The 14,887-nt window shown below is 39.8% G+C and overlaps 1 protein-coding gene across 1 annotated transcript in view; it reads left to right on the plus strand.

The window, feature by feature from the left end:
- The window catches only part of LOC132161129 (nuclear factor 7, ovary-like), a 28,802-nt gene extending 15,270 nt beyond the window's left edge, over positions 1-13,532 (plus strand). Inside the window, exons 3-6 of the mRNA XM_059570981.1 lie at positions 11,157-11,387; positions 11,665-11,687; positions 11,758-11,879; positions 12,519-13,532. Of these exons, the coding sequence (XP_059426964.1) occupies positions 11,157-11,387; positions 11,665-11,687; positions 11,758-11,879; positions 12,519-13,003 (861 nt within the window). The 3' untranslated portion in view covers positions 13,004-13,532. The remainder of the gene's footprint in view (positions 1-11,156; positions 11,388-11,664; positions 11,688-11,757; positions 11,880-12,518) is intronic.
- Positions 13,533-14,887: the final 1,355 nt, after the last annotated feature.

The raw sequence follows: 14,887 nt of genomic DNA on the forward strand, positions 1-14,887 counted from the left end.
CTGTTCAAAATGGCAGAAACGTCCTCCCGAGAGACAAAAGATTTCTCATAGGAAACAACATGATTCACCTCAATATCTGAACATGGCTCGTCTTGTGCTTGTTTCTCGAAAGGGTAACATGACCAGCGGAACACATCCTGGACATTCTCTGGGTTCACTACTTGAGATTCCTCCAATAAAGCTCCATAGGGCACTCTGGTAAGTCGGTGGAACATGCTGGGTCGCACAAACGGTTCACGGCTAAGGGCATCTGCAACTACGTTCTTAGGCCCAGGGATGTATTTGATATAGAAATTATATGGAGCAAGCTTTGCAACCCATCTTTGCTCGCAAGCATCCAACTAAGGTTTTGTAAGAATGTAGGTCAGTGGGTTGTTGTCCGTCCACACTGAGAACTGCTGACCCTTGAGCCAGTGACTAAATTTGTCACAAACTGCCAATTTGAGAGCAAAAAACTCTAGCCTGTGTGCTGGATATTTAGATTGGGCATAATTAAGTGACTTGCTAGCAAAGGCTATGGGGCGAGGGACCTCCCCACCCACCCCTAAGCACCGCCCCAAGCCCATTACTGGAAGCATCAACAGACAGCAAGAAAGGTTTATTAAAATCTGGATGGGCCAAAATGACTCTTTCGAGTAAAGCCTGTTTCAGTGCACCAAAAGCATCTCTACATTCCTGAGTCCAGTCAGAAAAGATAAGTTTTCTGCCTGCTGTTACACGTTTCTGGCCCTTGTTATGCCTTGGTTTTCTCATGCCTGATTTAAAAGCAAACAGGGGTCTACCAACGCGAGAACAACTTTCGATATACTGCTGGTAGAAAACCACCATCCCCAAAAACGTCCTTATTTTCGTCTGTGATGGAATGTTACTGCCATCTTCCATAAGATCCTGTTCTGTGATGTCAACAATAGCTCTGACCTTTTCAGGATCTGTGGCCACGCCATCACTACTCACAATGTGACCAAGGAACTTAACAGACAATTTCATAAAATTACACTTCTTTTGGGACAGTTTTAGATTGTGAGCCTGAAGTCTTTGGAAAACCATGTCTAGTCATTCCAAAGCAAGCTGTTCATCAGGGGCGAAAACGAGGATGTCATCGAGATAACACAGCATGCTCATAAAGTTCTGGTCACCAAATATGCTCATCATCATTCTCATGAATGTCGCAGGGCTATTACATAGCCCCTGAGGAAGCCTGTTATATTCATAGAGACCAAATGGCATAGTAAAAGCTGTGAATCTCTTGTCATCCTCATGCACCTCCACATTATAATAACCTGATGTTAAGTCCATTGTAGAAAAGAATGCGTTACCACCCAGAGCTGCAAGTGCGTCCGCTTGGTGTGGAAGAGGATGTGCATCTTTAACGGTGTGCGCATTTAGCCAGCGGAAGTCTGTGCACAGCCTCAGATCACAATTCCTCTTCCAGACTAACACCAGAGGTGATGCATAATCACTCGCTGACTTTCTGATTATGTCGCGCTCCTCCATGTCATCCAGGGCCTCATGCAGTTTCTCATAATGTGATGGTGACAATCTTCTGTAGGGAAGTCGGAAGGGTTTAGTATCGCTTAGGCAGATTCTATGAACAAAGCCTTTGGCCTTGCAACAGTCTAAACCATGACGAGAAAATATTGATTCATACTTAACCAACAGCTCAACCAACTTCCCTCTCCAGTAAGGTGTCAAAGAGTTTGAGTCAGTGTCAATATCCTGGAGCCCCAGGCTAGACAGTGCTGAGCCAGTAAGACCATGCAGCATGTAGTGTTGTCTCTCCATTTCACATGAATTACTACTGCAATTTGCCAGTCCTTCAGTGTCCACTTCATTACACTGCAGATCTTTCACCTGTTGAAATGACACGTTAAGACAGTCAAAGTCATCAAGCGCCATGCAGGTGAAAACATCAGCCAGCTTGCATTTGCGTCGATAGGATTGTTTGATGGGTTGATAACTTTAACTGGGGTACTGCCATCACCCCATAAAGACACGACTATCCTGCCCACCAACACATTTCTTGGTGCAGTGCGAGCTGTGCTAGGCTCCACAATGACTGTACTGCCTGCAGAAAGGGTTTTGTCACTGGACAACTTTCCCCACACTATATGTTCTTTCATGGGTTCTAAAGTGACAGCATGCTTCAGTTTTACAGTTCCTACTTTCGTAGAGGGATCCATTTCTTTCCATGACTCAACATTGCACAAGAGTTGCATCAAAGCATCTGCATCAGGATCTTTGCCTTGTGAATCAGATACTTTCCCCCAGAAATCACTGGATACTTTCATGTCATGAATGAGATGTTTTATAACATTACTTCCCAAAATTAGGTCAGCGTCTTGCCCATCAACTATTAAGGCAGGTACATAGAAGGAGCAGTTCAATACTTTCATCTGGACATCACATACTCCCTGTGGGCTTGTTCTTTGACCACCACAGCCAATCAGTGTGAGCATTGTTGGGACTACATCATCGGAGGAAAGTACATTTGCTTTCATGAGTTTTGAAAGGGCACAAGAACTCATAGTGCAGGCCATAGACCCACTATCAAGCATCCCTCGAAGCAAAACAACATCCTGTACCAAGACATCAGTAAAGAACAATTCATCATTTGTGTTTAGTCTCTGCACATTTTGAAAAATCACTTTTGTCTTATCATCAACATTACTGCAAAAGTCAGAATAAACAGATTCTAAGTCAATATCCTCACTGTCAGGGCACATGTACACATGGCCCTCCACTTGTCCCCTCCTCATGTGGGCCATCTAGTTTCCCAGCTGGCCAGAGTCCAGACTACTCTGTTGAGCTTGTGGTTTGTTGGCAGTCCCTGCAGAGCAAGCTTATGCTCTGTGGCCAGAGGCATGACAGTTAAAGCAAAGACAGTTTATACGACAGTGCGAAAAAGTATCATGACTTGCATCACCACATAATTTGCATGTTGCATTTTGTCTGGGTACAGGAGTCCTTCCTTTTATGCTGAGGTCTGAACACTCTTGTTGTCTGCTGACAAGATCCCTGATCCAAAAGATCATTCCAAAAGACTGATCACTCAACTCAATGACTGATCTTGAGTAGACTGCTCAGTCACCTGGGATGGAGGAACCACAGCAGCAGCAGTCTCCAAACCATGACCGTGGGCACACAAAACGTCAGTTGACTGAGCATGGCATGCAATGCTACTCACATGTGTGTTAGACTTGCATTGTTGAAGCTTATTCTCCCTTTGGTACTCATCCAGTCTAACCTGCACATCAGCTGCAGCCCAGTCGTGCAGTGGCTTACATTTGAATATAAGAGACAGCTCTGGATCCGGACAGTTCCTGATGAACATTACAGTAACTTCACGAAAGGGGTCATCTAAAGTTTTCCCCTGTCTCTTCAGTCCTTCCACAGCAACGTCAATAGCATTGTGCAGCCGAATACAATTGTTGAATGGCTTCTCGTTTTGCAAAGGCAATGTGGTGTAAAAATCTGCCAATGGCATGCATGAGCACACAGTTTCACCACAATGTTGTTTGAGCAGGTCAAAAACTGGCTTTGGACCCTTACTGAGGTCGATCAATGGGTTACTTCTCAGTCCAACCTTCACCACATCACGTGCTCTGCCCTGCAACTTAGTTAGTACTTCGTCAGCTTGGTCTCTTGAGGGCACTTCATGCTTCCTCAAGTACACTTTTACACTCTCCACCCACTCATCAACAGAAATTTTCTCCTCCCCATCACCTCTGAAACATTGAGGCTCATTAACATCATGCTTAACAACCAATCTAACTTTTGACAATTCACTCATATTAAAAGTTGAATCACTTTGTTTGTTTTGGCCAAAAACCCCAGATTCAAGACAGGTGACAATATTCTGGTCAATCACTGTTTCACTGTCATTAATCAGATTCAGCGGCACAGCATTCAAATCAGATAATTGCACAGAATCATCCGAGATGGCAGAAGACTGTGACACAATAGGTGTCTGCACATCAACACTTCTTGTGTGAATAGGGGTTGAGAAAAGTGGACCTATTTTATCAGCCCCACCAATCTGATGTGCATGCGCAAACCTCAGTAAACCCCCTTCCCATACCATTCTGACTATTAAATCCCTCCATATCAGAATCAACTATTCAAATCACAATGCTTCTTGTAACTGACTTATTTTTTCTTTTTACAATAACAAAAATAGAATTAGAATCAACAATATAATTCAGAATTCCAACGATTAACACTCTAAATTAACCCAAGGTAGTATTTAAAGTCCTTTAAAGAATGAATTCAATACATAAATCAATATATTTCAGTCCACTAAATACTTAAGAAGATTTCACGAATCAGGTATCCAGTTCACAGATAATATTGTCAAAAACAGTTATGGCGAACCTTTCATCCACTCAGTCACGTTGCAGCGGTGCACTCATTGGCCTAACACCCCGGCAACTTCTCCACTCGCGTGTAATGTACGATCCCACGAAGAGTGAAGCAACGATCACGGCACCAGTTGTAGCGGTGTTTTCTGCAATGTGTTTAAACGAAAGAAAGACTACGAAAATTCTTGCCAGCAGATCCTCGTTTATTCTGTGTAACACAAATGGAAATATGAGGACTCGTGCAGCACATAAACCACCATGCGGCAGCAATGCACGACGCGCTGTGACATCTCATGCAGACTGGTGCAATTTACTTTCACTAAAGCACATTTTACGAACATATAACAATGGAACATGTACCTGTATAACTCAAATGGAAATATGAGGACTCGTGCAGCACATAAACCAGCGTGCTGCAGCAATGCAGGACGCTGAGAAAGAGAAAATTACAGATATTAAAAAGAAACTTCAGTAAAGAAAAATAATCAACAAAACATGTGAGTGCGCATTACAGAGGGGCTTTAGATCACAATCATACAGATATATCATTTGTGTTCATCCGTTACATGAAATACGGCCCTAATTGATTCGCTGCAAAAACTTGCGTGACCTACCGCTGTGACATCTCATGCAGACTGGTAAGCAGCAAAGTGCGCCAACCCCCCAATTCAGCATGGTGGCAGGAAACCCCAAATATGGTCATGGCAAGTGGAATCACAAAGTAATTTCCTAAATACACAACTGCTACATGTAGTCCATGTTCTTCTTACTTTAGACTATTTTGTAGTAAGTAACAAATATACTTTGGGAAATTAATTGGAGTAAAAGTAAAACGTTTAATTAGGAAATGTAGTGGAGTAAAAGTAAAAGTTGGCTGAAATATAAACACTCAAGTAAAGTACAGATACTCCAAAAATATTTAAGTAATTTAAGTAAATATTTGTTCTCCGGAAAGGATACTGGCAGGCAGTGGTGTATTGTAATAAAGTAATAATACTTTGTTACAATACACCACTGCCTGCCAGTATCCTTTCCGGATAACAAATTTGAACTGAGCCAACTCTATCAAGGCAATTATTACACCGTGGTAAATTATAAAAGTCAGGATTTTTAACCCCATTAAGCTTTCTATAGTCGGTGCAAAAACATTACATCCCATCTGGCTCATTAAACAGCAGACAAAGGAGATCCATGCACTGAAACTGGGCTCAGCAAGATCGTGAGTTAAAAGATATTCGACTTCCTTACCTAATATTTCCCTCTTCCTAGGATTAACATGATATGCATGCTATTTAATAGATGGTGCTGTACCAACATGTAAAACTTGAGAAAATTGTAGCGCTCCAAAGAGTAAAAATATGTCCTTGTACTGCAGGTGCGTAGAGCCAGTAGGATACTTGAAAATGAGCAAGGAAGTAAAACAGTGTTTATTTATATAGCGCTTCAAACTAAATACATTGCGTCAAAGCAACTGAACAACATTCTTTAGGAAAACAGTGTGTCAATAATGCAAAATGACAGTTAAAGGCCGTTCATCATTGTATTCAGTGATGTCATCTCTGTTCAGTTTAAATAGTGCCTGTGCGTTTATTAGCAATCAAGTCTACGATATCGCTGTAGATGAAGTGACCCCAACTAAGCAAGCCAGAGGCGACAGTGGCAAGGAACCGAAACTCCATCGGTGACAGAATGTAACACACACTGTGACATAAGTTGCAACACTTCTTTGTGTGGTTGCTACTCTTTCAAAATGAGCAAAATATCAGTCAACATCCTTCTCTAAGAAGGGTGGCCCCAGAAGGATATTTTTGGTAATATCATACAATGGTTCTTAAGGAACTACATGGTTCAGAGGTTCAGGAGATTCACAATCCTCCATTTCTGATTTCTGAAGAGCAGGGGATTGTAACAAGAGTCATTTTCATTACAGCTGTAGATCACTATATACAGTTATGATCTGATATATTTAATATAATGGACTCCAGTTGATTATTTGTGAAAATGAAGTCATCAATCTGCTTCTGGATCTGTTATATGTCTGTCTCTGAGTTTCTCTCAGATCTGAATGATGTGATTGTGTTGATGTGTGTTGATCTAAAATCAATCTTTATCCCCTTTACAATTCAATCACAGGGCCGCATACCAGTTGCCTTGTCAAAAATCTTTATTGTCATATGTATCAGGCATAGGAGAGAAACCTGTTGACTTTGCCAGCTGTATGTTCGTTTCTCTTCTTCTGTCTCTGTGTGATATGACAGAAGATGGAGCTCAGGATTATCTTTTCTGTTTTCTTGAACCAAGGTGACAGGAGTAGGTGAAAGTAAAGCTGCTTCTCTAGCTGCTACATCTGCTGCCGTGTTTCCTTGACTTTATTTGGATTTGTCAGATTGATGTGATTTTACCTTGCTCACGGCTGCTTCTCTTGGTAAGTGGTATGCTACAGTCAAGAAATGAATTATGGAAGTATGTTGTATTTCACTCCCATTGCTAGTGATAAGACCACGTCTTTTCCATAAGGCAAAATAGTCATGTACCACGCCGAAAGCATAACGAATATCTGTATAGATGTTGACTCAATCTCCTTCTGATAGTATAAGAGCTTCCGTAAACACTATGAGCTCAGATACCTGTGCCGAAAATTGCCCCGGAAGAGCTCCTTTCTTCACAACAGTTCCATCAGCCTCCACTACAGCCCATCCAGTGTGTCGTTTCCCATCAATGTAATTACTGGATCCATAGACCCATAACTCTTTATCTGGATTTTTAAGAGGGATTGAATTAACTGGACCAAGGCTTTCTTCCTCTACTTGTTTTTCACACTCGTGTGGTGTTCCCTCATGTGGTCCAGCATCATTGTTGCAGGGTTAAGGGAAGTGTCTCTGATGATTTCCACTCTCAAGTCCTTGTTCAGCAAAGCTGCTTCCCATTTTGCTCTTCTCGAATCAGTAATTGTTTTGATGCTTGTGTTGTTCAACAGCGTTACTATACTGTGTGGAGTGTGCAATGTGATGGTTTGTGCACCTATCAGATTTTCCACAGCATTCACTGCCCATGTGGCACCATCAAGGGCTTGTATATATCGTGGTTGACCTATCATGGTAACAGGAATCTTTGTGGAAAAGTAACCAACTGGTTTGTATTGATCACCTGGTTTTGACACCACCCTGGTCCACAAATGAAATGGCAAACGACCATCAGGAAGTCCCAAGGCTGGGACTGAAATCAGTTTCTCTTTCATAGAGGTAAATGCTTCCTCAGCTTCTGGTGTCCATTCTATTTTTCCACTCCATGCTTCCCCACTTTATACAGATCAACGAGAGGACTAGTGAGGCTGGCAAAATCAGGTATATACTGACGACAGTAGTTGAAAAGTCCCATCACCTTCCAGATCCCTGTAATTAACGCTCTGTTGTCAATCTCCTTCCTTTAGCAGATATTTCTTGGCCTAAATAAATAACTTTAGTTTTGGCCAGCTGTGCTTTGTCAGGGTTAACCTTGAATCCTCCTTTTCTTAGAGCTTGCAGAGTAATATTTAGAGCATATATGTGACTATTCTTGTCTGGGCTTGCAATCAACAAGTCATCAACATATTGGAGGCAAAAATTTCCTGAACTCTCAATTTCATCTTTTCGTTCAGTTAAGAACTGGCCCAGGGCTCTGTGAAATACAACAGGAGAAATATTAAGACCTTGTGGAAGTCTAGTCCAAACATACTGGGTTGCACCAACAGTGAAGGCCAATTTTTCTTGAGATTTTTCATCAATAGGTATAGACCAGAAAGCTGACAGCACATCTAAGACCATGAAGATTCTTGCATTCCCTGGAATATCATTCAGAATGGTAGCAGGGCTTAGCCACAATTCCCTCAGCTTCCAAATCTGCCACAATATCTACCACAGCTTGTCTTGCTTCTGGTCGAATGGGGTATTGTTTATGAGGGGCATGTATCGGTCCCTCAATAATAACAGGGTCAATGGCTTTTACACAATCCAATTTCTGTTTAGCCCAAACATCTGGATATAAACCACACAGAAGACCCCACACACCTTCTTTTACCCAGTCTCTGGTGACTGGTTTAACTACACCAACAAAACTTATATTACATGTGCGATCTTCATGTGGTATTATTCCAGCTGCTGTAGCTATTTGACAACTGTCAGTAATTATAATCATGTTTAACAATGGTAGAATGTCCATTCCTATGAGACTTCCTTGTGAATTCGGCCCCACCCAGAAAGGTGTCCATAGGACTTCATCTTCATGTATTTGCAGAGGAACTGCAATACTGTATACTTTTTTTAAATATCATGATATCTCCTCCAACTCCTTCAACTTCTATAATTTCATGTGTTGTAGGTAAGCTCAAACCAGTTATGGAGAGCGAGGCTCCCGAATCGATTAGACAGTCACATGAATGGCCCCCATCAAAGCAGGGATGAAAAATCGATTGTCTCTTTCTTACTCTTACAGGGGGCCACTGATTCCTATTGGGGACGCAAAATTCCCTCAATGAGCTGACAAACTTGTGCTTCAGTCCATGTCTTTCCTCGAGATGTTTTAAGCATTGTTTTTGGCATTTACCTGTTTAAATGATGGGCCTTTACCTTCTGCTCCACCTCCTTTAGCCCAATTTCCACAATTGTGGCAGACCTTCAACATCTTATCTGCATCGCTGTTGGATTGAACGAATGCCACTCCACTTCGATTCGGCCTGTTTCCTTCATTCTTGTTTGATTTAATAGCCATATCTAGACGACCAGCCCATTGCATAATTTGGTCAAATGATTCTCCTGGATTGACTCTAAGTAATAAGGCTTGTTGATATTTTGTGCTAAAACCATCCACCAGTGTGTCAGTAAACTATACATCATCTCTGTCTGGTTCTTTCTTAGCACAGCAATTCCATTTACGCAGGGCATATTCATCTGGAGATTCATTATCTTTTTGCTTAATCAATGTTACTGATGTGAAAGGAATCTTACCGCTGCCCAGGATTTCTTTGATTTCTTTTCGGAACTCATCTTAGGCTCTCCAAAGACCCAGGGGTCGTCTCTGGTCATCAACCCACAAGTCTATCCATTGGGTTGTCATTATTGACGATGGAACTGCAACAAATTCCACCTTGTTTCACAATCCACTGGGCTGCCAGAATCGGAAAGACTTTCAACTTGACTGAGTCTTTTTGGACCATGAACCATTTAAACTGTTCATCCAAAAAAGCAGCAACATTCAGTCCTTACTTGCTTGCTTCTTGTTCTTCTTTTCCAAGTACCAAGCAGATATAGTTCTGCTATTGCAGCCAGTCTCTGTCATTTTTGCAGAGGATCTGTGTTTCAGGCTCTCAGCAGCAGGGATCTATTTAACTCTGTGTGTGCGTGTGAGTGAGTGTGTGTGTGTGTGTGTGTGTGTGTGTGTGTTGACTGCTGAAGGGATGGGTCCTGCCCCTCTCTTTTCTTTCTCTCTAGATGACAACTCAAAAAAAAAAAAGTTAAATCCAAAATTTTCTTATAATTTCCTTTTTTTTTTTCAGTTGAGCTGATCTGTCTCTTTCCCAAATATTGAACAGCTTTACTGTCAAAATCAGAAGGCCCACAATTCTATCCACTATAATTCATAAAGGTACCTTTTTACTTTAACGTGTTTAAACATTTTAGGGTTCTCAAAACAGCACTACCTTTAACGCAGACCCGCCACTTTAAACCGCTTCTAATCTCACAACTCATAGCACTTCCCCACACTTTTTCTAAGGCCTAGTCCACACAGAGTTTTTCCTCCTGCGTTTAAAAAAAAATCCCGTCCACATGAAAACGCAAAAACATGCTATCAAGCGCTGTCAAGAGCATGCCACACCAGCAGGCGGCGATATAACCCAAATTGTAAAGTCACCTTGGCCAATCAGAAGCAGTCAGCGGTGCACAATCTGACGTCAAACACAGCGGATAACGGCGCACACTCTGACGTCGCAAGGCAAAAACTCCGGTTATACTGTCCACACGACAACACTGCAACCGGCGTTTCTGAAAATGCTCACCCTGGCCGTAGTTTTCAAAAATGTTCGATTTCGGTGCCCTGAAACTGCGTTTTCGTGCTAAATCGCATTATGGCTTATTCTCCTGAAAATTTGACTAAATGGTCTTTTTTCTATCTAAAAGATCCACTTTTACCCCAGCTTCATTCAAATATTTTGGAAGTCCACTGATCAGAACAACTCAATAAGTTACATCAAATTAAATTACTTAAATTTAACTATGTCTGACACATTTATTGGCAACACAACTGGTATTTTAAAATTATTTTCAGCAGTTTCTGTCACCGTCTCAACATCACATATGTCATCAGGCCGACTTAGATTTATTTTTAGGAAAAAGAAAAATGTCTTACCTGATGAATCGTGATATTTGAGACAAATGTCTGAAATGGAGATCCTGTTCGTGGCGCCAAATGTCTTTGTCCCCCTTACAATTCAATCACAGGGCTACATACCAGTTGCCTTGTCAAAAATCTTTATTGTCATATGTATCAGGCATAGGAGAGAGACTTGTTGTCTTTGCCAGCTGTATGTTCGTTTCTCTGGGGCTTTAACAGTGACCATAGTTTATATACCACTGACCAAATTCCTTACAAGGTACAGAAATATGATCCTAACATGTTCATGCAGACTTTAACTCATGCAGTGTATATAACTTCATCATGAACTAAAACTTCACAAATACATATCAATTATTTATATATATATAAAAATGTGGTCTACAATGTGTGTTGATGGAGACGATTGAAGTGAATGTGGTTTGATTTCAGTCTCAAGCTGAGCACACAGAGCGTCAGATTAAACAGCAGTTTGAGAAGCTTCATCAGTTTCTCAGAGATGAAGAAGAAGCTACAATCACTGCACTGAGAGAGGAAGAGGAGCAGAAGAAGCAGATGATGAAGGAGAAGCTGGAGGAGATGAACAGACACATCTCAGCTCTTTCACACACAATCAAAGACACGGAGGAGAAGATGAAAGCCAGTGACGTCTGCTTTCTGAAGGTCTGATGTAACAGCATACACTGATTGACTGATTGATTGATTGATTGGTTGGTTGGTTGATGATTGATTGATTACTTGATTGATTGGTTGATTGATTGATTGGTTGGTTGATGATTGATTGATTGATTGAGTTGTTGATTAATTGATTGATTGATTGAGTTGTTGATTGGTTGATTGATTGATGGTTGATTGACTGATTGACTGATTGATTGTTGATTGACTGATTGACTGATTGATTGATTGTTCTTGATTGATCAATGGTGTGTTTGTTCTGCAGGAGTTTCCAGTCTCGATGGAAAGGTGAGTGATCTTCTCTCTCTCTGCGTCTGATCCAGAGTCACTTCAGTTCTGATGCTGAATGTTCTTCCAGAGTCCAGATCTCATCACAGCCGGATCCACAGACTCCTTCTGGAGCTTTGATTCATGTGCCACGTTACTTGGGGAACCTGTCCTTCAGAGTCTGGAAGAAGATGCAGGACATCGTCCAGAACAGTGAGTCTGACTGCAGAAGATCTGAGCTTCATACACACACACTGGAAATGATGCAATATTGACAGATTTCAGCATTATCTGTGAAGAACCTGATCATCTACTGCACCAAAATCAGCAGCTCACTTCTAGAAATAATCAATCCCAAAATTCAGTGCGCTTCACTTTCATTTTCAGTCTCACGAAACACACAGAAGTGATTTCAGCAGTTTTTAAGACTCTTTATTTGATCAGACGGACAGAAACATTTCTAAAAAAACTGTTTTTATTTTGGTGTTTATATACTACTTTCTTTAACAGAATTTTTAAGTATGATTTAATATTTTTATTTTTTATTTTAATGTTTTTGTATTTTTATTACTGTAAAAAAATCTATTCAGTTTTGTTAATTAATTTTATTTCAAGTAGTTGCTAAAACAATTTTTCTAATAATTTTATTTTATTTTTTTGTAGATTTTCTTTTGCTGTTTTTTTTATTATTCAACATTTATTTTAATTACTGAATAATTATCAAGTAAAGTGGCTGATACTGATGCAGATTTTTTTCAAGCACATTTAATTATTGTATGTTTGCTTTATAAGAAACGAATCATCTGTGTTGTGTTCACTCTTGATCATGATCTGTTGATTGTGTGTCATCAGCTCCTGTGATTCTGGATCCAAACACGGCTCATCCTCGTCTCGTTCTGTCTGATGATCTGACCAGTGTGAGATACAGCGGTAATCAATCCCTTCCTGATAATCCAGAGAGATTTAACTCTCATCCCTGTGTTCTGGGTTCAAAGGGTTTTAACTCAGGAACACACTGCTGGGATGTGGAGCTTAAACAGAGTTCATTCTGGAGTCTTGGAGTAACTACAGCATCAAACCAGAGGAAGGGAAGGGGTTTCTTCTACACTGGTGTCTGGAGTGTGTGGTATGGACTGTCTCCAGGTTCTGGTGTTCGTGTTAATCGTAATCTTGATCGTGTGAGAGTGAATCTGGACTATGAGAGAGGAACAGTGTCATTCTCTGATCCTGTAACTAACACACATCTACACACATTCACAACCTCCTTCACTCACACACTCTTTCCTTTCTTCAGCTGTTCTTCTCCTCTGAGGATCTTATCGATCAATAGTCAGTAATCTGTAGCTCTGGATCTTCCTGCTTTCATCTTTCATCATGTCTCAATATTTAATCACAGGAGTAAAAGATAAGTTCTACGGTTATACTATAATTACAGTTAGATAACGTGAGAAACATCTTAATAACAACCATAACCAGATGCTAGCTGTCATATTTGTACGTTTTTAGTCTTTCTGCAATATTTCTCTCCCTGATGAATGAGTTTCAATTAAAGACTCTTCAGATAATAAAGAGTTTTTTGGGGGGTTAAATCTCTTTTGTAATATTCACTTATATTGTATGCTTATGTGAAAAAGGAAGATAACAGCATCAATGTTTCAACTTTCTTGAATTATGAACAAATAAATTCAGTTTTAAGTTCTACAGATCTACAGAAGAAAGAAGTGCGTCTCTGAAGAAATGTGATCAAAGATCTCCCGTACAGATGATAACTGGGAAACCTCAACAGAAATCCATGAAACAGTGACTGTAGTCTGATTAATCACAAGTGTTTCATGTTTGTAGTCTGATAATGTAATCTGTTAGCAGAACAATTTTCCAGAGATTTACAGTACAGTCAATGCGCACATTTGTGTGAGTTTGTTGTGATCAGAAGGAATTTAAAGTCTGGTATTGTGTGATCCTCAGTCGTGTAGTGTATGATGCCTTTGTGTCTATTTACAAAGTCAGTAAGTGTATGAGGCCTGAGGATAATATAATAAAGCAGCCGTGTGCCAAAGGACCAAAAGGCTCTGCCTCTGTATGGTTTGTGTCAAGCTATTCTTTGATCTGGCTGTTTGATGGAGAGAAAGAGATCAAATGTAGTAGAAATAAACACGTTAAGAATTCGTAGGACTCTTATTATGTTTTTAGGACTATCATTATGTTGTAATGTTTGGTTGACCAATCAGCGGAGAGGGGCGTTTCATTACCGCCCACATGTAGGGATCGGATATTCAAGTTGTTTAATCGTTTTCTGTCCCTGAACGTAAAAACGAAAAAATGAAGCCGATTTCTTGATTTTTCGTTTTGTTTTGGACAAATGAAAAACGAAAAATGTGCAGTTTTTCATTTTTCAGATTTCAATATTAAATTTAAAAACGAATTATACGAAGGTACACGGACCACGGACCATTATTCTGCAGTCATTTTGATTCAGGAACAAGAATTGATTTAACATATATTTTATCATTGTTTGCCACTGATGGAAAAGATTGCTAAACTTACTCCACTAAAAGGAGATGTAGTCATGATCTTGTGTGATTAAACAGTTTCTCATTACAAGTTACAATAATCTTGCATTGTGAAATGATGATTATGTGTAAAGAAAATGTCTAATGAAAGCATGACCAGACAGAGGAGTAAAACAAAAAATAAATAAATAAAATATATACAAATAATATTAATAATACAAATATATGAACATACTAATCTTCATAAACTGAATACATCATTAAAAAGGTTATTTATGACACCATTAAGGTGCTATACAGCTATATTGGAAAGTATGTTTCTTTAAGGATCCCTTTAGAAATTGTATTTAGCACAATAAAGGGGTTTTAATTTTTAGTTTAAATAAATGTCATGACTATCTTAGATAATATAAAAAATATCAATGTGTTCATTTGTTGTCATTTTTTATTCAAGAAATATTCAGTGAACTGACAAAATGTTTCAAGGTGTGTGGTTCAATCAATATATTCAAGCTACATTTAAATAAATAAAATTTTTAGTTCATTAACTTCCAACTTTTTCTTTTTAAATGTAGCTAAAATAAATTGTTTGCAACCACGTACCTTTAAAAAATGTAGCATCATGTTCAAAACCTAAACTTGTGACTTCAGTGACACGTGATGGCATTAAAATCTGAAATGATCACAAATATCTGTAAGACTAAAGTCTAT

The sequence above is a fragment of the Carassius carassius genome, chromosome 1, assembly GCF_963082965.1.
Source record: "Carassius carassius chromosome 1, fCarCar2.1, whole genome shotgun sequence".
NCBI lineage: Eukaryota > Metazoa > Chordata > Actinopteri > Cypriniformes > Cyprinidae > Carassius > Carassius carassius.